The sequence below is a fragment of the Acanthochromis polyacanthus genome, chromosome 19 (assembly GCF_021347895.1).
Source record: "Acanthochromis polyacanthus isolate Apoly-LR-REF ecotype Palm Island chromosome 19, KAUST_Apoly_ChrSc, whole genome shotgun sequence".
NCBI lineage: Eukaryota > Metazoa > Chordata > Actinopteri > Pomacentridae > Acanthochromis > Acanthochromis polyacanthus.
Window position 1 is genome coordinate 15,841,206 of NC_067131.1, and position 27,975 is coordinate 15,869,180.

At 43.6% G+C, this 27,975-nt stretch overlaps 1 protein-coding gene across 5 annotated transcripts in view; it reads left to right on the top strand.

Moving 5' to 3' along the window:
* Window positions 1–27,975, top strand: part of raraa (retinoic acid receptor, alpha a) — a 154,084-nt gene that overhangs the window by 122,957 nt on the left and 3,152 nt on the right. For all 5 annotated transcript variants that reach the window (XM_022204894.2, XM_051939534.1, XM_051939535.1 and 2 more), the window contains 5 exons: window positions 13,423–13,571; window positions 21,534–21,675; window positions 27,197–27,357; window positions 27,482–27,658; window positions 27,769–27,973. In XM_022204894.2, the coding sequence (XP_022060586.1) occupies window positions 13,423–13,571; window positions 21,534–21,675; window positions 27,197–27,357; window positions 27,482–27,658; window positions 27,769–27,973 (834 nt within the window). The remainder of the gene's footprint in view (window positions 1–13,422; window positions 13,572–21,533; window positions 21,676–27,196; window positions 27,358–27,481; window positions 27,659–27,768; window positions 27,974–27,975) is intronic.

Sequence of the window (27,975 nt, forward strand, 5' to 3'; positions counted from 1 at the left end):
GAAAGCATATATTGCATGGTACTATTCCCTGCGCTGGCCACCCAGCCTCGTCTTCCCCACTCTGCTCACCTCTAATCAACTTCCAAAAGCTACATACATCCTGAAGCTACCAAGAGAAGAAATCAGCTCTCGCGCATTTGCTTGCCTTTCATGGCTGTAATCCCCACCGTCAGTAAGAGGTGCATGGGAATCTTGGTCAGCTGACTTTAAAGAGAGAGGAGAGGAAGGAGGAGCTACGGCAAGGTTGAAGTCTAACCCTCCCACCATCACCCCCCCTTTACTAAAGCCTGCTGGGATTCTCCTTGGGCTTGACATACCAACCCCACCTAACCTCACGGCTCAGCGGGAAGCTCCATCACTGACTTCCCCTGAGCTGGCCTACTTGGGACTGTTTGATCTCATTGTGGAAGAAGCAAGCTTGCCCGCTGCCTGGCAGGCAGAGAGAACTCCTTGATGCTGAGGGTTGGGGAGGTGGAGCAGGCTTCAGTGGAGAGGCTTAATAACTGTATTAACATCGGTGGCTCCCACAGGACGCACGCCTACACAGCAAGGGGGGGCACTCCAAAGCTGCCTTCTCTCACTTTTAATGCTCTGGCCTAATTTTCTCTCTTCAGTTGCTCTCTTTTCAGCTCAATTTTTCAATTCAGCGCGATTTGTAAATCAAAATTTATTAAAGCCCGTCCTTTCCTCACGATGTCTTTTCATACATTTCTTTTTCTTTCTGTGCTTTGCCCATTTTACATTTCTTTTACTCCCTCCCTGATGATGTTCTCATGCTTCCTATGGTAGCCGACTTCCCGTAACTGTCCATCTCCTCATTTTGTCCTCTCGTCTCTCTTTTCTCTAATTATTGGTTCACTTCCAAACACACTGCTCCTGCTAGTCATTACGGATTGACAGTAGTGCTATTGTGTAACCTAATGACTCTCTCATCACACTGAAAAACTGCATTAGAGATATGTAATATTAGTCAACTTTAAATTGAAAGCACTGCTCTCTTTCCTCACCTGTGTGTGCCGCTATTCATGACAGTCCCCCTTATCCCTTGAATTATACATCGAAAACTGTTGAATAATTGATGGGCCCCACTTAGCTTAATGGACAGACTTAACTGGGAGCAGCGTGCGTTCCTATTGCAGCGGAACTGGGTCGCAACAAACAGGACCCAGTCACCCCGAGGGTCATAATGAGGCCCGGGTCACAAGGCTGAGAGACACAGCAGTCAGCAGAGGCCAGCTGAGGTTAACTGGGCCCCAGAGGGAAAGCGGACAGGAGGGGAGAAGTGGAAGCGTTAGCACCAGGCTCACCTGAGGGCTCGGCTCAGGTTACTTCCACTCATTGTTCTTGACAGCTGTGCTTACTAGGGTGTGCATAGGCAGCAAGCATGGTAATGTACATGCATGCTATTGTGCATATTGTTTTGTTTTTTTGTCATACACATACACACAGATGGAGGAGCATGTTTAACGCTTGTACGTGGACAGTTATTTTTATTCTAGTGTTGTTTATGAAAGAGTATTTGCTTCGGCAATTTGTTCAATCAGGGGTTTTTTTCTGGGTCAGAATGATTGGAGGTTACTAACCTTGACAGTAAGCATGATTGGTCCATGCACAACAGCATAATGAGAATTTTTACTTTTTTTTCATTCTTGATTCTTGTCATCTTGACTTTCCTGTGGTGTTTTCTCTTTGGAGGCACTTCTGATGTCTTTGGGATGTGCCAGCAGACTAACTTTTACACTAAAAAATTCAACAAGGTTTGCATTGCCAGTATTTTCTTATAGGTTATTGTTTACATGAACAGTCGGATCATTAATATAGTTTCTTGCAAAAAAATTGTATCCTTGATATCAAACGTGTTTAGGTTAGTTCTATGCAAAATGCCTTTTTTTTTTTTTTAAAGTGACACCATACAGAAAAATCAGTATTGTCTCACTCAGACCACTTGCTGACTGGTGGGCAGCCATATCACAGGAAATGGTGTGTGTTTTGTGTGTGTGTGTGTGTGTTTGTTGTGATCAAATGGCTTCCCCCAGGCTGCATCGAAAGGTCAGGGATCCATGCAGGAAATTAGTGTCTGCAGAGACACAGACGGCAAAACACACACACACACAGATAGAGAGAAGGCAAAAACACAATTCATACCCGAGGAAGCTTAACATGTCCTTCATTAAATTCTAGTAACATCCCACTGCACTCCCCTGATGACTCTGCCTGCTCTCATCAGCCATTTGTCCTAAGCACCGAGCGAACTTAATGTCCCAGTGCTATTGACGAACACCTCCGTTTCATATTTATTTATTTTTTTGCATTAGCGCTGACACTAAAGACAAATGAGTCTGCCTCTTTCCGCCCACCCGTTCACCTCTCGCTCTGCCCAAATCTTCTGCTAAGGAGCCCCCTGACATTACACATAAGACATCTGAATCAAATGTGTGTCATCACTCATCATTAAGGGGCATGAGCAGGAGAGCAGTATTGTGAAGAAAGGTGTTCAAAACTACTGTCATGATATTTGAGGGATTTGTTTGCCTTTCTCTATGCAAAAAAACTTTATCCAGGTTTGCAGCCAAGTTGATCAGTGTCATAGACTCCAATTTCAGACTATAATCTGTAGAATATGGTCACACACTGTGATGGTTTTATAGTTTCTGTCACACTGATGTGCATCTAACTTGTTTTCCTCTTCGTCTGACTATTCTAAATATGTCAGCTGTCTCCTCGGGGTCTTTAGGCCATGTTAACCTCTGTGCTGAACTACTAACCCCTCGGGTCCCTGCATCATTGAACTCTTTAACATGCTAGCAACAGGATAATGGCACACTTGCTGCATCTTTTTGTCCACACCCTCGCAAATACCTCCATTTACATGTACAATAATACCCTTTCAACTCCAAACCTGACATCAGTACTTTGAGCTAATTTATGAAGGGAACTGTTGTCATTATGTTTCTCATTTACAGTAGAGGAATGCGTGCTAGCCTGCCGGGGCTTGAAGACAGAGGTAAATTACAAGTAAGTTTAACTATAAGCTCTAACTCATGTTGACGCGTATAAGAAGTGACAAACCTAAAGGGTTTCTGGATTTTAAGAGAAACAGCCAGGTGAGAAGGCACATTATTTAGCATCACTGAACCCATACTCTCATCCAACCGAGTCACGCACATGCTGCACTCGCGACCTCACCCCACTTCCACTGTCACACTCCAGCTCTGAAGTTGAGAAGATCAAACTCTCGTAATCTATTCCCCTGTGATTGACTATTGTGTTATCCACAGAGAGGGCGAGGGAAAGGAGGAGGAGAAAGAGAGAACATGGGCTGAGAGAGGCGGTTTAACATGACAAAGCCTGTCCCTGGTGATCCTGTCTCCCCCCCCCCCCCCCAGATCCTCATGAAGCCTCTTCTCTTTCTTCCTCCTCTCTTGATCCCTTGTTCCTCCTTTTTCTTTTCCACCTCCTCCTGGCCTCTCCAAGTCCACTTTAGCCCTCTAATGCAAATAGCCCTTTGCTCCCTCCATATTTATGACCTGCTTCCTCCACTGTTGAATATGTGCATAAGAACGGAGAGCCTTGAATGCTGCCAGTCACATCGGATTAGTGAGTGTCAATGGGCAGATAACCTCTCTGTTAGAGTGAGTGAAGAGCAAACACTTCAGTATAAACATTCATGAAGGTCTTTTGGACTTCAAAAACTCTGAGACACTGTGTGTGGCACTCAGCCCAATAAAGATGAATAGGGTCTGGTTAATGTGTATGGATGTAATTTCAGCTCCGGCAGACAAACTCTTGTATGAAATGCATTTTCTAGTAATTCTTCACCTGTGATTGTTTTAAAATGCTGACGGCAGAAATGTGCTCATGATCTCTTCACTAACTTGGATCATCTGTCCCAAATCTTATAATGCTCTTAAAAGACTTACTATGCTCACAGCCTTTGTCCTGAGACCACTTTTTTATCTTTCCCAGCACCTGTCTCTCTTCATGGGTACTTTGAGGTCAGAGGAATATTTTCAGGCCTCTAGCCCCTTCGACTCCTTATTACTGGTTGCTTGTAATGTCATTGACCTCGAATTTTACGGGAAAAGTGGGAATTGAAGCTTTTTTGGCTGTTGCACTCATTCTAAGTGGCTCTGGAAAAAAGAGCATCAGCCAGATGAGTAAAATGCTAACCTTCAACGATTTTTCTCAGACCACACAGTGAGTGTCTGGATTGGGTGGCCCAGGTTGAGTATTGCTTTTGCACTCTCCCGGCTCCTAGTATGCATGATTGCAAGTTGGTTATCACAGGAGGAAAAGGCAGGCACACAAGTCACCCACTCATGCACAATTCTATAATTAACCAACACAGGCCCTCTGTAAAAGAGAGGCTTAATGTTTCATGAAGCCATTTTCACAGTCAGAGCGCTAACATTAAAGAGCAGTCTGTGAGAGGTTGCGGTTTCACTGGTGTGTATTCGTGCTATGATCCAATGATGACCTTGATCTTGAATTATGTGTCATGAGGTATCACGACTCTAAGTTACTCCAGGAAGGGTGTATTATTTCACTTTGCAAGAGCTGACAAAGGGGAGGTTACACTGCGGTTACACCTTCTCTTCTTTCTTACTTTGAACAGTGTATCTAGAAGCAAACATGCCAGCATGCACTGCTTTTATTCGGGCTGTGCTTTTGAAATGTTTGTCATCCATGTCACAGTCCTGTCACTCATCTCATCTTTCCCTCACAGATGTTCTTCCTCTCTATCTTTATCATCCCCTGTTCCTATCCCTGCTCCCCACTCTCCTGCCTTCTGACTATCTCTTAATGTAGGTCAGTCAGGATACACAGCTGATTGTACACAAATGCGGATTGTGTGCAATCAGCTTGTAAAAATAACTTCAGATCTAATGTGGGCACATTGCTTATATTCATGACGTGGGTTAATCTGTCTCCTCATTCTTACATCTTCCCCCATGCGCACAATGCATATATTCACTAAAACCACAGCCTATGTTCAAAATCCTTAGTGATGTCTACAGTCTCTCCCACACTCTTACACTGAATGTAATGCATTCATGACCACACCACGACATGACATGTGTTCCAGTCTGCTGAAACATCCCGCTGTGCCTGCACACAACCTGGAATCCTCTGGCCAACGTGGGCTGCCTTTTGCCCCGTTGTGCCCACCATGTCCCTCACCATCAGCTCATGCCAAATATCTCCAGTCACCCTGGGGCAAGTGCCAACTCACATAGTCCCACTGTCAGTCAGCAGGCATAGACAGCTGCTGGGTAGAGTTACACCGTGTTACTCATGGTTGCAGGGGAGCTTTGTTGCCAGGGATCTTGTGGTTCTTGCCGACAAGCTAACTGCCTTTGGATGCTTTTGGTTGTGTTTGTTTTGTTTTTGCTCGATTAGATCCATAAACATTGGAGTGCTTGTAGGATTTGGGAAATGTGTTTGTGCTGTAGATGTCCTGTGCATTGTGTATTTGCTAGGAGACTCATAATTACCTGCAGCGAAGGCTAGCATGCGGCAGCAAACGGCAGCTACTATGGTTAACATTGAAGTCTGTACTCAAAGTCTGGGCCCCTGCGGACCTCACCTTTGCCATCTGCTCAATCGCTCATGGCCCCTCCCCCTCTGTGCTCCACACTCTAGTTTGTCCACACATGTTCTCAGTTCTGGCTCCATTTGCCAGGGAAGCAGTGATAGGAAAACCTGGTGTGTTGTTATTTCAGAGGCCTGGCAGCGCAGGGAGGGAAGTTGTCTTGGGCCCCTTGGAGAAGGTCTTGGGAACATTGTGGGGGCCGCTGCTCTGATAAAAACCAGGCCTGGCCTAGACAAGAACATGCTGATGTTCATATGCGCAGGCTCTCACGCACGTGGAGAAGATATCACACAACATGCACTCAAACACACACACATAGTTACACAAGTATGCATGTTTTTGTTGCTTGTGTTCCAAGAAAACAATCAGGACAGAAAAAAAAGCATGTCACATATCTGCATACATCCATGCAAACAACCCCCAGCTCATCCAGATGTGAAGATGCCATAAAATACCTGTGCTAAACACAGCCTGGTGTTTTCCCCACTTCTGGTCCAAGACAAACACCACCATTTCCTGGTGTTGAGGAGGGATCGTCATAACAGGCAAGCAAGACTCCTTGCTCTGCACCGCCTTGCCCTTCGGCCTCTGCTCGAGCCCTCATTTATCACTCACGAACGTGTGTGTTTTTCTTGCCGTAACACTCTAGATGGGTGAGTTATTTGGCCCCAATTTGGAGCTCTATCCATCAAAATTTGGTCTTGGAGTCAGTGCAGCCTTCAAACACAGCGCAAAACACAAACTCGAGCTGTCACATCAATTTCTGCTTTCTCTGCAGAATTTGAATATCTGCAAAGGTTGCAAAACAACAGGCTGTCGTTGCTCTGAAATGTAAACCACAGCGTTCTCTTCTAAGTGGAAGCGATATGTCATTTGCCAAATAAAAGTGTATTAGAACCCGACTAAACTCCCGGTTTGATCCATGTCCCTTCTTCATTTACATTAAGCACATCTTGATGTCAGATGTATGAATTAATATGTATTCCATGACTCTGTTAGGAACCACATATCATGCCGGATCTTGATTATTCCAAAAAATGATGTAACGCTGCAAATATTTTCCCATATTTTTTTTAGAAAGCTTAAAGATCCATTTACGAAAGAACCCTGTGACTTCATCCTTTCTATCCCCCTCTCCTCTCTCACTCTTTCTCCCTCTCTCTCTAGATTGAGACGTCACACTGCAAGAAGATTGACATGCAGCAGCTTAGGTGGAGCACCACCAGGCAGGGGGATCCTCAGTAATCCTCCTAACTCGCAGTTAGCAGTGACAAATGGCCGGCTAGCTTAACCAACTTAAGCATCAATTACGTTAGGGGATACAATATTATATTTGGCATTAGACAGTTACATGTTTTGCTGGTTCTGTTGCTTCTGCAATGAAATCCTATGAGTATTTTGTTTACATCTTTAAGTAGAACATAAATTCGAAATCGACACTCCTGTGTTGTTAATGCTGATTTTAAGGCCTTTTGCCAGCAGTAGGTCACCAGATGAGCACGTTGATGCTTTAACCCGCTAAACCCCAAGCTGTTTCTTAGTGCTTTTGGCTCCTGTCACATTTTTACTCAAAGTATGTTCATGTTTTACTGCAACAGCACAACCGTATCTAGAAGTAGAGACAACTTATGTCTTTTGTTTATTATGACACAGTTGTCATCCCACAAAAATAGAAGTAACAATGTAATAATGCCACAGAAGTCCCAAAAAGGAAAAACCGAAAGTTGATTTTATTTTTTTTTTAATTATTAATTTTACAAAAGCTAAATAAACTTGGAATCAATTTGTACAACATTGATAAGTTCAGAACCATTGGAAAGTTGGAAAATCTGTGGATTTGTTGTGTTTTAACAGTTTCTGGCTTTGATAAATGATGCAATTTTGGCACCTCAAAAAACCTGCCTTTCAAACCCATCAGTAGGTTTTTGGGTTCAGAGGGTTACGGTGCATACTCCAGCCTAGCTGAATTATAGTTGCTTTATGTTTGTGATTGTTTAATGTGTAATTTAATCTCTGTGCCTAATATGTGGAAATCTGAAGTGGTGCAAATTGTATAGATCAGCGAGAGGAGGAAATTGTTAAACTCAGTAGGAGGGACAGGTAGGAATAATGGGGAGATATAGGTCCAAAGTGGAAGGGGGTGAGGGGCCTGGATTAGGTTACAGTGAATAAGGAAGGCGTGAGGCTTGCTGTCTGCTCTCTTGCACCATGTTAACCTCCACTGGCTCTCCTTCCTCTGTTAGTGTGTATGTGTTTTCACTTATGCCTGTCTGCCCTACCATCAGATTCCTCCCCCTCTCTCATCTAATAACTGTTCACACTCTGTGTTTGAACACAAACACACCCAATTGGTGCTTTCCTTACAGCTGTCAGTCTGTGCTTGCCTGCTAGTGTGTGATTGCGAGCACACGCCCGCCCTCACCCCGGCCCATATTTAGATGGCGTGCATCTCTTTGCTGTCAGAAATCAGTGTGAAGGCTACGAATGGAGCCCCATCCATTTTCAACAGAGAGCTGTTATGACGCTTTGTTAAGAGAATGGCAGGATTTCCCTGTAAGCAAGGAAATAGTCCCATTTCCCTCTTCAGTAATTGAAGAGTGCTGACAAAGCATTCCCATACGTGTGTGTATCATTTTCCCTCATGCTTAGAAACATTCCTAACATGGAAACCTGAAATAAAGTCTGAATATTTTGCAGAAGTCAAGCAGCATGCATGAGTGATGCCCTACTCTGTTCACTTGGTGGTCTGTTTTGCTACACACAAAAGCTTTTTATGTTGCTGCCAGTCGTTTTTGTAGACATGCATGATACACTCCCAGGGTTTTGCAAGGCGGCCTCCATCCTTGGGGCTGTTCCATTGGCCATCTCACTTCATTATTTTAAGCAGACTTCAAAGCAAGCCTTAATGCTGCAGCCTGTGGCATAGTGGTCTGTCTGATGTCTCTTCTCCAGCACACTCACTGTATTGGAAGACAAATGATGCTCTATATGTTTTTCCATGTACCTTACACGTGGCGGGCATGTGTGTGTATGCATGTTGAGATAACCTAATGGAAGCCAGGGAACACAATGGTCCATGACTGAGTAGGATTCAACAAAGTGGAAGATCCTGTCAAAGCCCTCCCTCTCTTGCTCCATCCCTTCTGCCTTTATTTTCTCCCGTTCTCTTCACCACAGTCCAGCCAGCCCAACCAGCCAGCCTGCTAATGTAGTTAGCCTCCCCCTAATGATGGTGAAATCTCATTAATATGCTTCACAGCTGGGCCCAGTAACCAGTGGGGATGATAATAATCAAATCTCAGAGGAGTAACCTAGAGCTGAACCTCAAGAAATGCTCAGCAGCACTGAGCTGAGACAGCCCAGTGTCTGGAGGCTTGATAATAGCCAGTAGGCTCGTGTGTGTCTCTTGGTCTTGATGCCTTTGAAGTGCTGATGTTCGCCAGGCCATCTTATGTCAGTATTAGAGCTCAGGGTAGTTCATCAGCTCGGGATAGATTTCATTTCAGTCTCGTGCATATTTGTCCATTTAAGTCCAGTCATGCGGTAATTGCTTATGGAAGATGTGACTGCGAGGACTTGGCTTCACTCTAAGTGCACTTGTGGCTCATGATGTATGCAAAGTGAATTTGAAGAGTGGCATTACAGACCACTCGCACTTGAACTTAATTAAATCACCGATGCTTTGGCTCCGAGTTCGAGAACAGCACACTACATTAAGCTATTAAGACATCAGGGAGCTGCACACACACACAGACTTTCATACACTCACACACACACACACACACACACACACACACACACACACACACACACACACACACACACACACACACACACACACACACACACACACACACACACACTGTTTGTAATACTTGTCTGGGGATCAAAGGAGAGATGTAAGTACATTAAATCTCGGGGCTTTGGCATATTGATCATTCAGAATTGCTTTTATGAGATAAGTAGTTGTTGTTAATTTACAGACAAGTGTCCAGACCAATTGCATTTAGTAACCCAAAAATTTGTACTGTTTTTATATTATGTAATTAAAATGGTGGTTCTCATCATTCTCAGCTGGGTCAGAGGTCACGCAGGAAAATCTTTGTTTAAATGGACTGCTGCTGTTTCGGCGGAGTGCAGCGTCGGGCTTTCTTTTGCTCGTTACACCTGACTCTCTGTGCTGTTTATTCCCGCTGCTGGGACTGGTCTGACAACATGCCAGGCTGCACACTTTGATTCAGAATCATGTCTGGTTAACAAGAACTGCTGTGACCATATGCTTTGTGTTTAGCCTCTCGATCAGAGTGCAATAGAGTTCTTATCAGTTACTTCTCTTTTGCTTTGCTTTTTGAATTCAAACATTATTTTCAGGGTTTCCTGGATCTTGTTCTTGTATCCCCAAGCAAACTGGGGTGTTATTGTCTATTCACGGTCGCTCTCACTTGAATAAAGGAATGATATTCTAGCTGTGGCCCAAGTATTAGTTACCGTGGTGACTTTGTGGGCTCTGGAGGGGCTCTGGCCTGGATACCTTGCCAGACACAAATTTCCAGTGCTAACGTGATGCAAGGATATTGAGGGAAGCTCTCCAGGCGAGTGTGAGTCAGTTCTTCCAGTGTTTGTGCGTATGGTTTTGGGGCGATCACACAATAGGCATGCTTGTTTGAAGGTTGGTGTTGATCAGAGCTTGGACGCAGGCTGGTGTTGAATAATGCCTGGGTGAGGGCTGCTGAAGGGCTAAGTAGCTCTGTCCTGTCTGCTGTGCCTCTCTGCCTCTCTGTCCACAGGCCTGCCATTGTTTTGCTCCATGCCTCAGCTTGACAAGGCTCCAGAAGCCAGCCATTGTATTTAATTACAGTCGCCAGCCCCCTCACAGACTCTTGTCCTTGTGTCCCAGATTTCCATGGGTGTTCTCATTAAGAGTGTGTGTGTGTTCAAAAGATGGGGCTTTTTCTAATGGACACAGGAAAGCCTTTAGCTTGTTCAAATGTAAGCATAGATGCATTTTTTGTGTGTGGTTGGGTGGCACATCTGTTTGTCTCTGCGCGTTTCTAATGAAGGCAGCTTTAACATGGATGAATAGCTCTGTGGTCACCCTAATAATGCAGCGCTGTAATCAGTCCACATCAAGAGAGGCAGGAGAGCGCAGAAAACTGTGAATGCTTTTTTTGCTAATGAGAAAATATGCCATGTTATGTAAGGGCTGCTCTATTTAAGTTTAATTTGTTTGACATGAGTGTGGTGACTGCTTACCCCAGCGGCATGGGCAAAGATGGCTCAAAATGACACCAATAAAATGCCAATAAGCAGCAAAGGGCAGACTGTCCCTGGCCGCAATCTGTCCTTGTTCTCACTCGCATTGTGACGGAATCCCCTAAACTCCTTTGCACAAAATCACCTCATTGCCTTTTTTCTTTCTAAAACAAAAGAAAGTGCCCTTTGCTGGAAAACGGTGTAATCCTTCAATATGCTCATATGTCAGATCTGTCTCTCAAAAATTAATAATCGTTGTAACTGTTTCCAGTACTTGAAGTTGAATCCAGACAGGTGTGTGTATAATAGAGGTGACTGTGTGACTTGAGGTGAAATTATTTGTAGTCTAATGCAGCCTTGCTTACACTCCCTCTCTGTGCACAGAGGGTGAAAGCAATCTGTATTTTTTTTAAATTTCTGTCTTTGTTTATTGCTCACACGTCATAGCTTGCGGTCCCTCCTACATCTTTGTCTCTTAGTTATTCCCTCCCTGCTTCCCTTCATCATCAAAAAAGTGTTGTTTTCATCTCATTTCCCTACTGCAGTCCACATCATCACAAGTCCTTTTCTCTCTCCTGAAAATAATGAAAACCCTCTACCATGTCACCAACTTCACTGCATGTTTCAACTCATATTGTCCCATTTACACCAAGAGCTTTAAAGGTTGTTGTCGCTGTCAAGTGATATAAGACATCTGGGCCTCATAAAAACCTTAATGTCTTAATATACTAGGCCTGATTAAGTGTCGCTGTGAGATGCTGCAATGTGAGCTTTATTACTGTTTAGCTTAACTGTCCCAGTCACCTGAAACCCTTTTGGACATGCGGTATGTTTTCCTGACAGCAGAGATATCAGCCAGGCTTTGGAGAGGCTAGATTTTGGTGTATGGTGATGATGCCTGTTATTTGTTCCAGTAAGTCTTGAAAGTATATGCTGATCAGGTTGGTTTATTTAGGTTGCACTGAACATAATCTTTCCCTGCTCCATCTGCGACATGCGACCGGCAAGCAGAAAACTACATACACATAATGAAAGAAGGTACTTGTGTGTGTGTAAGGGACAAAGGCTTGATACGTGTTTTATATTGCCCAGTGTGCAGTCTGCTTATAGTTGTGTCCAGTCTTAGCATCATGTTTGTCTGAGTTGCCGTCACGTGGACTGTGTTTCTAGGTATGCTATAGTCCTTCTGAACCAGCCCCCCTCTGGTAAATATAGGTGGCTTATTGAGCTGCTTTCCAGCTTTGTGAAGCAGATGATGCTGGGTGGAGCAATGTGGGCTAAAATGATGCAGGCAGAGATTGTCAGCTTATATTCATATTTTGTGCCGTTACTTGTCAAATTCTTGTTTAGCTACTTGTACTTAGACCACCGTCATCGACACATTTTTGTCATTTTTTTTATTTCGTTATGTGCATTTAAGCAACGAATAGTCAATTGGATATCAATCCTCTGCCAGTATATTGGCTTCAGCTTTAAAAAAAAAAACCTGACGGGGTCACTCACAAGTAGAAAACAGATGCTAGCTCATAGGCTCACCATTTGCAAACAGGGATTATACAGTTATTTGGTCAGCGATAGGTCACAGGGTAAAGGTCGGTGCAGTGTGAATGCATGTTTATATATCTGATTAAAGTGTTTTCCAACATGCAGGATATTGAGGTCAGAGCTTAATACATATTACTTTAGTTTAATCCCCAGTCATTTTATTTACCATGTACAAGCAAACACAATACGACTACCCTACAAATTGCTCTACACTGTGTCATTGTAGCCTCTCTTGGATGAATATGGAGTGTATTTATGTATGAATAAATAAAAAAACCCAAATCTTCGGTGTGCGTGTGTTTGGTGTGGGGTGACTGAGCCACAAAGATTTGTCTTGCTTGGTCAGTAGCAGTCTGCACTATTGGTATCTTTGGCATAGCGTGTGATTTATCATTTACTATTTTGAAGCTCTTGCACTAAAAGAGACTGCACAGTTTAAAAAATAAATAAAGCTCCACAGCTACAGGCTTTGTATCAGCACAGAAAACCTCTCTTTGAACCCTGCTACAAATGCAGCCCCTTGTTATATCGCACACACACACACACACACACACACACACACACACACACACACACACACACACACACACACACACACACACACACACACACACACACACACACACACACACACAAGACCTAATTTCAGCTGTAAATAAAAATGCTGCAGAGGCTGAATTCATTGGCACTTTGATGATCCAACTGTGTGTTTCAAACTGTTTGTTCTTTGAAGACATTTTACGGAGTCTTTCCTTTGGCTCATCTGATCAAGAAGCTCTCCTTACGTTTTCAGCTTCTTCTTTTTTTTATCCAAACACAGCACTCGAAAGTGAGTAAGTTCCCCTTCTGGTGATTTGTATTGGATGTCGTCAACACTGTATCAGTCCTGCACTGGGTTGTTTAAGATCTGTGTGAGTGTACACATGAGATTGTGTGTTTATCCCCCTCCTATCGATTAATGCCGAATGTCTGTCAGCGCTCCATCTGATAGTGTTCACTAACCCCCTCTTGTTGCTCTTTTCCTCTCACAGCGATAGAGACCCAGAGTACCAGCTCAGAGGAGATAGTGCCAAGCCCGCCCTCACCTCCCCCGCCACCCCGCGTCTACAAGCCCTGCTTTGTGTGCCAGGACAAGTCCTCAGGGTACCACTATGGTGTCAGCGCCTGTGAGGGCTGCAAGGTGAGACTCCCGGCCTTCCTCTGAATCTGCCAAGCAAGCAAGATGTTCGTCAATCTTATAACCTTCATGTGATTTCCACTTGTGGAAAGAAAAATCCGCACATCTTCACAGCCTAGACTCGGATGGCGAAAATGATAAGCCACGTCACTGTGGATATTTCGCATCCCTGTGAGTTTTTCAGTATTTAATGCTGAAATCTGATGTCAGAAATTTGTCGGATTTGTTTTTGTCGAGAAAAATCGACTGACATTATTGCTTGCTTTGTGAAATTCTCTAACAGGAATTGCAGTGGTCTCTTTCAACACTCATACCTGCGCTCATAGTAAAACAAGATAGCATATATGATGGACCTGCTTCTTATCGTGTGCGGAATGTGAAACGTTGTCCATCCACGTAGTTATTTTTTTTCTTTTTTGCATGTCGTTACTTCTCATATCAGCATTGCTGATGTGTCCACATTGACCATCTATTATCAATACAGCCATGTTGCACAGGTGCTGAAGAGGCCTCATAACCTCCATCTGTTCTGTTATCAGTTGATAGTTGGTGTGTGCATACATACGTGTTCTTCTGTTGGTGCGAGCACACAGACTTCTTTATCTCGCTGCTCCCAAGGCGAGGAGCCACAGTTGTGTAAGCTCAGAGGAGGATAGAGATGAGGAGGAGGAGGGATCTGTGGAATCTAATATAATGTTACTGCCAGGTGCAAACCTTGTTTCTCCACAGTGTCAATATTTCAAAATCCATTTTTTATTGCTATTTCATTTTTGTTTTTTGGCAATCATGCACTCTTGGTTTTATGGAGAAGAACTTTCCAAAAGTCGTAGATTCTCAACAAAAGCATGAGTATGTAAATCCACCCAGCTCAGTTTTCTCATGACACATGCAGTGTGTGCAGCTAGAGGAGGTAGAGGGCGGTTGGATGAAGACAAGCAGGGTGGTGCACTAACGGTGGCAGATGCCTGCTAGTCCCTCTGAGTTTTTGACCGTGCAGCCAATACTGCAGTCTCTGTGTGTTTCCATATGCACACGGAGAGAAGTGTTGTGGAAGGAAGGGATAAAGCAGGGAGAAAAAGCCCTGCTGAAGTAGGCAGGAGGCAGATGCAGTAAAAAAAAATATGAAACAGTGAGGAAGGGCAGGCACCCAGGGGGAATGTAGAAATGCAGACAAAACGATTCAAAGATGGGGGAGACTGCAAGGAGGGAGATAGTAGGAGTGAGAGAGCAGACTGTGCTCTGGGAGGCATGAACAGGCAGACAGAGAGGGAAGAGGGGATGGTTGGAGGGGCAGCAGATTAGGCGGACGGGGTACAGGGGCCACAGCTGAACTCAGTGACACCAAAGGAAAGACGGTCCACGCCCCAGAGCACGGGGGAAGGGGAAAATAAGTAAAGAATGCGCAAAGGGAGGAGAGCACTGGGAAGCGAGGAGTGTGGCGCACACACATGTATATACACACATGTAACCCTTTAACACAAACCCTCTGAGTGATCCATGAAACTTAACCTGCTCCCCAAATGCAGCATATAAAAAGTTAACAAAGTGAATAAAAGCTGACCCCTAAGTTGTTTTATGGAGAGAACCAAACTGCTGCTTAGTGTGCTACTCCACCCAATTTTCAAGCAAAAATCTTTAAAAATTTGATAGTACTAGTTTCAAAAATATGAAGATATGGAAGTAGGGCAAACTGCACTTTTTGAAAGCCTGACTGTTGATGAAACAAAAACAACGCCTTCAGCTCATCACTTTGGGATCTGGGAAATGGTGATGTTAGTTTTTACTGTTTTACGAACTAATAATTCAATTCATTGATCATGAAAATAATTGGTAGTTGCAGCCCTGCCGGCAGAAAGAATAAAGAGATGGGGAGAAGTGCAAAGTAGCACCAGGAGCTGTGTGTATTTTCTAAAGTTTATATATCGCAGAGAGATTGGAAACCTTAAAATCTGAATGTGTTTTGTTGTGCTGTATTTACCAAACTGGTGGAACACTCCAGCGAGCAGTACACGGTTTGTTTTAATGATCCAGGTAGAATTTGTATGCAGTTACATTCTGTAATTTATTGTTCAGGCCAGTGGTTGTGGTATAGTAAGCAGGTATTACATAGGATGTCACAAGTATGAAATACAAGCTGTTAATGAAATGTCGTCCAAGCAATTCAATTCATACCACTATTATGTTTTACACTAGTGGTATTAGTGCCTTTGACTGCCACCTTTTGGCTTTAAATCCGACAAACCACCTCCTCCGGGTTATTTGTCTCTGTTTTTTTCATTTGGCTTAAAACCAAAATGTACCAACAGTGGTGCTGTGGTGTTTGGCTTTGCAACTAAATCCGTGACATTAAGGTTAATAGATGCTCATCGAAATGCAGTCGGTCGAATATTCCATCAGCTCGAGATAAATGGTTGATGACATAAGACCACAGCAGAAGAAGGAGATCAAATGGTAGAAAATGTGAAAGATGCCTTTTTTTTTTTTTAGGTTCATAGATGTTTTTTGTACAAGTGAATGGAAATAAATCTCCAAAAATACTTGTGGTCATCTCAAATAATGTTTCTGTTTATGTATATCCATTTTCCCTAAGATGTTTACATGTATTAAGCTCCGACTTTGATCTTAAAAGGTGTGAAGAAACTCTGCGGGTGTTTCGTATCTTAATCTGCTTTTAATGCTCTCACTTAACGCAGCACTCTGTTGTCCAACAGGCACTGAATAAATGGGGATTAAATAAGTAAAATAATAAGACTAAATCACAGCTCCTGGTAGTGTGTGTGTCTGTTCTGTGGTTAGTGTGAGTGTTGAACACAACTCGCATCGCCTCAGGCAGAGGCAGCGGTTGCGCAGTTGTAAGTGGTCACCTTCATTATGGCAAACTCTCATTAATCAGAGGTTTAAGTGGATTGCTGATGTGGCCTTAGTGAAAATGTAAACAGAAATCAGTGGCATGCATTAAAATCAATACAAATCTTTATCAGACATTTGAGTTAAAAGCCATGTAGAAGCTTTGTTCACATCTTTACGTGAGGTTTTATTTTTGACAGAAATCATTCCTGAACCATTAAAACTGCCCATTTTGTTAGAAGTGAACTTAAGTTATTATACACACAATCTGACACTTGCATATAGTAGATAAAAACTTTCTAACGGTATGATAAACACATAAGGAAGGCAGACAAACGATGAGCTGTAATTTTAGGCAATTTCTCCTCTGTGGTTAGAGTGTAATTCTCTGCCAGCGCTGAAATCGTGTCAGAACTGACACAGCAGCCAGCTTATTCAGGCATTTGTACACTGGGGATATAGCTGATATTTTAATTCATCAACCAGCAGATATCGTGCAGTGTAAATAGTTTTAGAACAATGAAAAACAGTAACTCAATACATGAGTTTTACTGTCAGTTGCTGATGCACTCTGCCCCCTGAAACGCTGCAGCTCGGTTATGATAGAAAGTCTGCTCTTTCAGCTCTTGGCATTTGTTTCATAAAATGTTTCTCAATAAAACAACAAGCCTTCTCTGCTGAAAATACTTTGTTTCACATGCGATGGCTTAGATAGATTATTGCGAACCAGAGAGAGAATATGTGCTCACTGACTGACTATACTGACTCTGAATCTGATGAACTGCAGCAACAAACACTGTTAGTGTGAGGTTGAGGGGCAACAACAGTTTGATTCAAAATTTAAAATAGAAAAGCCTTGATTGAGAATTCTCTCCTTGTTTTTTTTTTTTTTTTTTTTTTGACAGTTACAGCAAGCAGTGGTTTCAGGGTTGAATTCAGGTAATCCCATTATTAATGAGACAACCAGCATCAGTGATCACAGGTTCAGAACAAATTCATTATTTGTACACTAGTACTTGCAAGCAAAACTGAATAATCCACATTTGTTGTATTTGCATCGAAGAACTGTCTGCGTGTACGGAACAGTAGTGTACTAGTAGTGTGAGTACTTTAGATATGTTTTTTTTTTTTTTTACTGAAAACTTCTCAAGTAAACGGTCTACTCAAAATAAATTAAAGTCTTTAGAAATGTTGTCTGAAACTACAAAAATGTCACTAGTTCAGCAGCCAGTATCAGCTGCTAGTCCCCTGTCTGTGAACCGGCTGCCTGCCCACTCAATAGCTGCAGTGCTAATTTGAAAAATTCAGGATGCACCATATCTCTGACTTCAGAGGAGATGACTTGGCATAGCATACTCAATAATTTAACACTACAGGCATGTGAATGTATGTGGCGTCTCATCTGAGACTGGGGTAAGTTGAGGGTTAGCAGCGTCGGCTTTGCTGCAGCATGCCAAACTACAAAGGCATTTCCTGGGGGCTGCAGCGAACTGAGGAAACAGGAGGGGGATGTTGAGCTCTGCTACTTGGAGACAGCTCATTCGTTTGTTGTTTAAGTTCTACCGCCCGCACATACTTACCAGGATTGCACTTCTTTTACCCTGCAGATATTAACACTTAAACATTAAATATGCATGCCCACCCCCTCATGTTTATGTTTTTGTCTTGGAGGCATGGCAGTACATAGCAGGTAATCTCTCTTCCTGATATCAACTGCAATAGGAAGAGAAATGACCGTATTTCCAAAATGCACCGTCTGCCGCTTCATGCATGAATGTCCTCTATTTGCTTTTTTTTTTTTTTAAGATGGCCCTCTTAGTAAGAGTATGTCCTCACTAATGTGTGGGCTGTAGACTTAGCTGCTCAGTAAGGGAGGCAGGGTCACGGGCGCTCACATGCAGCAGGAGGCTGGGAACACACTCTTAATCTGGGCGCAGTGTGAAAGTCACATAAGAGAGGATTCCCGTGCTTCCTTGTGAACTCTCCGACCCCCAGACACCCCCAACTTTCCTGTTCATGAAGTGTTTCCTCACACACATGCAGAGGAGAACACACTCATAAACGCATGAAGCTCATACCACACACCAGGTAGACAGCTGTGAGTTGAAGAGCACATGACGCGCAGTCACAAACGTGCTGTTACCGTTCTCTCCTCTTTTGCATGCTGCACTCCCTCTGCCTCTTCTTGCAGCTCTCATCTCCTCTGAACACTGCAGGGTGGCTGACAGGCCCGCTGAGGGCTCTTGTCGCCGGGTGGATTAAGCGGTGATACAAAAAGAGGCTTAAGGGCCACAGGAAGCAATGACTCCTAAAAGATGGGGAAGGGGGGGATGGGCAGGAACAATTGACTGACCTCATGAGCCAGCAGCAACAGCCAATCAGGAGGTGCTGCAAGAGTGCACCTGAGCCTCACGGTGTCAGGAGGGAGTGGATCAATCCCCTAGTGACACTGAGGTCAGGGTCAGGGCACTGTCGGATCAAAGAGGCTATGATATATACAAAGACCACAGACTTATCCCTCAGCATCAGCCGCCAGAAATAACTTAAACTAAAAGCCTTTTTCGCTTAACTCTGTTGTTTGTTCAGCACTCGCTATCCTGGTGGGAGGAAGTAAGCCTTCCAAGGGTTTTTTCTCTTTTTTTTATCTGCTAGAGATAAAAAAAAAAAGCTCCTTTCTGTTAGAAATGGTGCCAGGAAAAAGCAAATTATTTGAAAATGTTGGAATTTTCCCTAGCCCTGCAACAGACTGGCGACCCGTCCAGGGTGTCCCCTGCCTTCGCCTGAGTCATCTGGGATAGACTCCAGCACCCCCTGCGATCCTAGTGAGGATAAAGCGGTGTATAGAGAATGGATGGATGGAATTTTTCACCTCTTTCCTTTACAAAAAATGTGTTTTGTGTGACAAAATCTTGCTGAGATGTGAAGCATTTATTGAATTCAGAAAAAAGTTCAAATGAGGTGACCTTCTGAGCATTGAGACACTTCCTATTTCAGCTATAAATCACTTTCATCATCTTCAAACATCACTATATGTACGCCCATGCTGGTAGTACGTTACTCAAACAGATGACGGACATGAGAAACTGTGCACACTTCCTCTTTTATCAGAAGCCTGCATCACTTCCACTCTGTGCTGGTGGACACGAGATGTGAGAAGAGGCTGGTGATCCGGGAAGGACAAATTGCGGGCTTAGGTTCACCAGCCATCTGTCGGCTAGCGGAGCTAATCCCTCTGCTCGGGATGGGGCTCCCTGGCAGCTTCTATACCACACCACACCACACTCCACCCTCCCTCCGCCGGTTGTACCCACCAAAACATAACCTATGTCTCACAGCATTGTATCAATACTCACTCTGACCTGTATTACATTCGTCCAGAGCTCTGCATGCTGCGCACTCACTCAGTTATGCCTGATTTGTGTTAACCTCTTTTTATCTTTTTAATACACAAGGGACATTAAAGTGATAAGGCCACAGAGGTTGACATTGATTTTACTTGGTTTGCATGATGTAAAGAAGAATCAGAGAGCTCCTTTTTCAGAATCAGAGATGTTGTTTTGGTTGCTAAAAACTTAAAAATATAGTCAACTTTTCTTTCAAATTGCTTTATTTACAATTTTTTATTCACTTTGTAAATTATTTGGTGTTTCTAGTAACTTTAGGACTGCTTTATGCTGCTTTTAACATTCATAAGGAGATATGTGTTGCATCAATCTGGGAGATGTCTTGCTGTTTCAATTATAACATTGTTTGTGTTCCCTAAAGATCTTCTATTTCATCCTAATGACCAAACATGAGCTCATTATTCTTTGTTCTCTGTCCTATCAGCTTAGACTAAGTTTATGAATTTATTCTCGTGTTTGTTATGGCCATGTTGCATTGATGTAGAACTCTATGGATTCCGTTTTTATTCTTATACAACATTTTAAGCTGCGGTTTCTCTCTGTCTCTGTCTCTAATAATATGCGCTTGGCCTGGATCTAGAATTGCTTATTTCTGGCTGTCTAAACTAGGCCACAGTTATGTGACACCCAGTAACCCTGTGCCTTTTGCCCCAAACGCCTCTGGACTTGTAATATCTCCAAAAGCAGTGTTGTGTTTGTGCGTCTCTTGTGGATTTCAACGAGCAGGTGGACAACCTCATAAGATGGTAGCAGGCCAGTATTAGTCTCTGTCCAGATTATGTGAGGGTTAAGCCCTTTACGGACTTAACTGTTTGATAGTTCTTTGCCTCTTAACTGCAGCTGCATATTGGCATTTCTGTGCGACCTCTTTGTGATTCAGTATTTTTTAACTTTGCAAATTGTTTTGTTTTTTGTTTTTTGGGTGGATAAACTGGATGAAAAGTGACACTTTAACACAGGGATATATGAATCGACCTGCCTCACTAATGGCTTCACAGTTGTGCCAAACAGGGCAGATTTTCTGTTTATTACGGAATCGGATTAGTGCTTTTTTTGTTGAATGCTTAAATAACACATTTAGAATAAACTGACTGTGATAAAATATCACAATTTTAAGCTCAGAGTTCGTTAGGTTTCCTAAACTAATGGCAAGTCTCAGATGAGTAGTTTGACTGTCAGAAAGCTCAAAATTACAATGGTACCTCTGAAGGAGTGATATATATTGGGAACAAGTAAACAGTCAGTTCTTGAGGTTGATGTGTTAGAAGCAAGAAAAATGGGCAGACTTTGACAATAATTAAGTTGTGATGGCAACATGATTGGGTCAGAGCATCTCCATACCAGCAGGTCTTGTGGGCTGCTGCAGCATACAGTGGTTAGTAGCTACAAAAAATGGTTCAAGGAAGGACAACCGGTTAACTGGCAGCAACGTCATGGATGCCCAAAGCTTACTGGCCTACATGGGGAGTGAAGGCTGGCCTGTGTGGTCAAACTTTGCTGTGATATAATGGGCATATAAGCATCAGGACTGGAGGCCACACAAGGTGGACCGACACAATTCTTTTAATGTTGCGGCTGTTACTGTAAATGTATATGCTGGGAAATTTAGATCCTTACTGCTCTGTTTGTAAGACAGTCCCATCTCTACCCATCCCTCCACCAACACTTGCCCTCTCCCTTCATTTCCTTATCACTCTGTTTTTCTGTCTTGCAGGGTTTCTTTCGGAGAAGCATCCAGAAGAACATGGTGTACACTTGTCACCGGGAAAAGAACTGCATCATCAACAAAGTCACCCGCAATCGCTGCCAGTATTGTCGGTTGCAGAAGTGCCTGGAAGTGGGAATGTCAAAGGAGTGTGAGTACAAAATTCATGCTACCCAAAATACTCCCACAGGGCTTTTAAGGCCAAACACAGATCTCATCATAGTTCTTTAATCCCAGAGGGGTTAGTGGGATTGTTACCACTGCAGGGAGTCTTAAGTCGCAGCATTTGCTGACATTTATTCCACTACTAGCATAAGTGTAAGTGTTCACTAGTGAAGTACACACAGATCAGCTCTGGCTGTGATTCAGGGGTGAACGTGGACACTAAAACCTTCATTAATTTATGACTACACTCATTATTTCCCAAAGCAGTCTGAGAAGTTATGTCATCATTGTCTGTAGGGTAGGAACATTTTTGTTGTTGTAATCACATGTTTGTGTTTTGCAAAGCAAAATATAAATGTTTTAGTTGTTTTTTTATTTAGCTTTGAGATTTTTGAAAGAAACATCAACCATATACACGAGACAAAGGGCAGCCATGATGCAGACTGGCAGTAACAGTCAGGGTGTCGCCAGGCTTGGCAGGCCTCCGTGATGAATATGTTCTCACCTGCCGAGAGTGAAAGAGCAGGCGTCTGCTCCCATCATTGCACCCCGGGGGCTGTGTGAACATACACACTCATACACACAGGCAGTCAGACTTGATAAAGTAATTGGTAGAGGTGTGACCGCAGAGAACTCAGAGGCCAGCAGGGTTTTTACCTCAACACATTCACATGATGCACACTGTTACCCACACAGACACATCCACCCACTCGCTACCATTTTACACACGCTCATTCCAATCAGTGCAATCAGTAAATGCTCTGTAATAAAACATGTATCAGTATTCAGACAGAAAGTACTGCACCTCTCCTCCTCTCCCTGACCTACACCTGTTTAAACACACATGCATACAGCCTGCACTGCTCCGTCTCTGTGCCTCCTGTCTTCCCAGCGCTATTTACCTCATCTTTGTGGTACAGCGAGTGCAGGGAGCGCTCCCCACGCCACAGCACTGTGGCTTACAGTAAAAGAAGTTATCCTCTGAGCTCCTTAGCTTTGAATGGGGCCATTAATCATGGTTAGAAGGATCACAGCAGCCAGTTATTTTACACACACGTGCGCAGTGAGGCACACAACAGGGCAATAGACTGGAGTTGGAGAGCCATCTAGTGGTGAATAAGTTGTACCGCAAAAGAGGAAACCAGGTGAGAGGATTTTTTTTGAATGGATTCAAGGTTGAAAATTTGATCATAGATTTATAGATTTTCTCCCCCCTTTGTTGTGCTTTGTCTGGTTTAATGTTTTTTTTTTTTCAAATTGTGGGCATTTTGTGCAGAGTGTGCAGATTGCTTTGTCTTGTGGTCACAACAGTGACTTTGGCCAGTGAAACTGGTCTGGGCTGGTGAGGAAGGAGAAGCTGGCCATCTGGGGGCCAGCAGGGACTCTGAGTGCTTGTGACACACACCCGAGAATGCACACGCTCATCAAAATGCTTGCTTGCGCATAATTTCATGCGCACACAGAAATTATGCACATATGAAGTGACAAACACAAATTGGTATGAAAAAAAAACGCTTTAACAGAAATACGCCATGACAGCTCCACTTAGAACACCATACACTGTCTGTCGCGCACACATACAGAAGGTGGACCCCCTGCTAGCGCCAGGGGACGTCTGGGTGACCTTGTGTCTGCTGGCAGACAGCTCCAGACGACAGTGCCAGGCCTGCTGCCAGGTGGCAATGCCAAGCAAGACGGCATCAGAAGGAGGGGAAGGGTTTTGGGAGCAAGTGCAGGGTTACAAGGGAACACGCCTGGAAGCTACTGCCAGTTAACTGTCAGCCCGACAATGTGTGGTTAAAGCAGAGCACTATGTATGGCCAAAATGATGGGTAACGTTTGAGAAAAAAGTCTAAAATAACTCTAAAATGAAGTTCAAGATTGTGGCAACCTGAAAATCCCCAAAATATTCCCAATCTTTTTTTACGTAGCTAAAAATTTAAAAACACAGCGCCCTCCATAATTATTGGCACCCCTGGTTAAGGTGTGTTGAAAGCCTTAAAATAAATTTAATTTTTATTGCAGAAGCATACTCTCACACTGAAAATCGTAGAAAAGTGTATTATAGGAGAAGATTAGGTGCTGTTTTGTTGGCAAAAAGGGGTTGTACAAAGTATTAATATCAGGGGTGCTAATAATTGTAGCACACATGATTTGATGTCATAGAATTATTTCTTAATGTGCGATATTTTTTTTCCCCGCTGAATAAATGCACTTGAATTAAAGGTTGGATTTTCCTCTTTTTTTTTGTTATGGTCCTATATTATTTAGAAAAAAAATGAATTTATTAAAAGCTAAAGAATACATCTTAACCAGGGGTGCCAATAATTATGGAGGGCGCTGTATATGACTAAATATTGGTTCATATATGTGCATGTGGACCTTAGCCTAGTATAGCTGCTCCCAACCCACAGCTGGAACCTTTCCTAGGCGTCACTAGTTGAGAAAAAACTGACATTTCTTTTGTGTTTGCTTCTTACTTGTTAATTATCATGTAGCTTCACATCTTCAGGACACTAAAAAATTCAAATTAAATCTCTATGAATCTTGATATACTAATAACTTATAGAAATATGTACATTCTCATCAGATAGGGAAAAGGACAAGCAGTAGTTACAGTATGCAAATATAAGGCTATATTTATATTACATTTCAGCAATAACAAATGCATTCCCACAGCTTAATCTTGTTCTTTTTACCCATTCTGTGTGACTGTATGCACATCCTCCATGCTGTGTTTATGTTAAGACTTCAGAGCAACCGCCCTCCCTCAGAAACCACTCCTCCCTACTTTTTTTTGTCTAACTCACAAAGTTATCGCCCACATTTTCCTCGAGGAAGGTGTTATTCAGCGATAGAAAAAGTAATAAAAGTAAAATAAGATGAAGCACAGAATGATGGAGAACGGTGCAAAGGGAGGATAACATCAGCCAGAGAGGCAGGATAGCAGAGAAAGATGAAGGCCGTGAGAGGCAAGAGTATTGAACCCAGTATGAGCGAGAATGAAAATCTAGACTTGAGAGAGCAAAATGGGGGGAAGGAGGGAGGGATGAGAGAGGCTGGAGGACAGAGAGAGGGGGAAAGTTTCATCACTGTCGACGGTGGCTCTGCGCTGCGAGCAGCAGGAGCAGGGGGAACATTGACATTTTTATCTTTCCATTGAATTTAATCTGTGTGATGGACGAGCTGCCAGCGCTTTAATTTTCCTCACACGAATTATCCCTGTCTGCCCACCTCTCTCTGTCTTGTACACAGACACAAACACGCACAAATGCATACACACCGTGGCACAGAAATCGTCCATTAAGTGCACGGTGCGTCTGAAATCCACTATGAGAGCGAATGATTGAGTGATGGCTGTGCGTGTGTGTGTTTGTGCCGTCACAGTATTCTGTACACGTTACACACCGGCTCTTGTAAATCATTTTTATGCTACGAGCTCGTAACTGCAAACAATCCAGGATGCAAGTTCGCCCATTAGCATTCATATTCTCATAATGCATTTTGAAAGATGCATCGCTGGAAGTTGACGTCCACAGTCATCAAAATGCACATTTGTGTCCACACACACACACAGACACACACCAAAAAAAAAAAAAATCAAGGCAGTATTTCTTTCATTTGCGCTCCCCCCCACAGGCCTCCCCCCCCTCCCAAGTTATTGCATGTGGCAATTCGCCATGACAGATCGCCAGTCGTGCCTAATAGTTCTTTAATGACTTCATTAAATTGTGTTGTGTGGCTTATGATTGCGCTGCCAATTTGTCAGAGCGGGTAATGTCTGGGCACTTGGGATGCCCCACTTTTATTTGTGAATTAATTGGACATTGACTGTGTTGCAGCCCTCCGCCCCTCCCGTCATGGCAGACGGGACACAGATTCCCAATCAGCCCCACAAGCAGAGCTGGCCCAAATATGTTCAGCGGCTTACTGCAATTTTACGCAACCGGCCTCCAAAGCTTAGCATTGTCACTAGGGCGTTCCCTCACTGACTAAGTCTTAATTAGCTCATTAAAGTAAATGAAAGTGTATGTTTTTCTTGTTTTCATTGTTGTTGCTCAGTAAACTGTTTCATTATAATATAGTGTATAATACAAGGTTTAAAATCACCATTGGTCACCCTTTACTGCCCTGTTTTCTCCTCCATATCTATACAGTTTGGTAGCTGCACTAGCCTGATAAAATGAGAACCAATAAACAGTGGAAAATAATGCATTACCAGGCTCACAGCAGGGTCTTCTTCATTTCGTGCTTAGCAATAACATAATGCAGGATCAGACTTCCAGCCCCGGCCTTCCTCTTTCCCTTCATGTTCTCCCAGGCAGGGAGGCCTGTCTGTGGGCTGATGAATGAGCAGCAACACTGAGTAGTGCTTCCCCCCTTGGCCTCGGTCCAGGCCCCTCTGTCAAAGACACTGATCTCCCATCAGCCCCAGCGCTCTTGCCCTTAATGGTCAAGGTTATGATTAAGACAAGGAAAATCTGATCTTAGGTCACTGGCTGCGGGAAATGCAGGTAGCTCCAGGGGAGGCAGAGATTGGAGAGCTGATAGAGATGAGTTTAGGAAAGGTGGATGATTTAAAGCCGAGGAAAACGATTTTGGAATGGAGAGACTATTGAGAGAAACTGAGAGGAAAGCGAGAGTGTGTTGTATAAGCAGGAGAGGGAGAGAGATGTGAGAGAAAGCTGGAAGGTTTTTTCCAGCGTGGCTCCACAGCCAAGCCCTTTTAAAACCATTAGAGGCAGGATATTTGTCATATTATGTTATTAGATTAGCTGGGACCCCTAATGAAAGCTGTGGCAATTTGTCAGCCTTATGGATAGCGCCATCCCCCACTACTATTTATCAACTAGCACCCCATCTCACCCAATCCACCCCCAGCCTCAACACACACGTACACACACAGACACACGCAAAGACATACACAGCGTAGACATTGCGAAGCTGCACCCCAGTGTGGATGGGCTTGGAGAAATGGATCGAGCTAGTAATGGGATTCCAATGCTAAACACCCCGCCTAGTGTTTTTTGTCATTTGGGGTGAGCACACTACTCCCAGCCAGATCGCCCAGAGGGAAACGGCAGTGGATTATTTCAAGTTTTTTTTTTCTTTCTCCATTACCATAGCCCTTCCTGGATGGAGCTGTCTCACTACATTTATCTTCTAATATCGGATAGGAGAAGATGCGGTTGCTGCTGCAGTTTGCTGCAGACAGAGCATCCTTTCCTACTGATGACTTTGCCTTTGATCTTGATCTCAGTTTACCTTGAGGTGGTGTCACGAGGTGCGAATGTGCTACACAAAGCATCCTGGTTGTGTTGTTATGTGCCTGCTTGCAATCTGTAGAGGTGTAATGTGCCGCACACAAACAGCAAGTTGAAATGCATCAAAATATCGGGGTGAATGCAATAATTTCACTGACTGCTGAAATGCAATGTGAGCTGCTCTATTTTAGATCGAAATTTCTGTCGCACACACTAATCGGTGTGTTTCTGTGCTCCGTGTAGCTGTGAGGAACGACCGGAACAAGAAGAAAAAGGATGAGAAGAAGCAAGAATGCACAGAGAGCTACGTGCTGAGTCCTGACACAGAACAGATGATCGACAGGGTTCGCAAGGCACACCAGGATACTTTCCCCTCTCTCTGCCAGCTGGGCAAATACACTACGGTCAGTGGCATGAAACTGACCATCTGTTTGTCTATGTGCTCATTCACTTTTTTTATTTACATCTAAGTTGTTTTTGTCCGAATTTCTAACTAAATTGATGTGCAAACTCCTCTGCTTTTTACAGACCAACAGCTCGGAACGACGTGTATCCTTGGACGTAGATCTGTGGGACAAGTTCAGCGAACTTTCAACCAAGTGCATCATAAAGACAGTGGAGTTTGCTAAGCAGCTGCCTGGCTTCACGACGCTTACCATCGCCGACCAGATCACTCTGCTCAAAGCCGCATGTCTGGATATCCTGGTACGAACTGCTTTTCTTCACCAAACATTACCTAATTCTTAAAAAAAATGAAGTGGGGGGTGTGGCTTAAATGTTCAACACTCAGCCTGTTCTGTCTCTGCTGTTCACAGATACTGCGGATCTGTACACGCTACACACCAGAGCAAGACACCATGACTTTCTCAGATGGACTCACGCTAAACCGAACCCAGATGCACAACGCCGGCTTCGGTCCCCTCACTGACCTGGTTTTTGCCTTCGCCAACCAGCTCCTTCCTCTGGAGATGGACGATGCAGAGACGGGGCTGCTCAGCGCCATCTGTTTGCTGTGTGGAGGT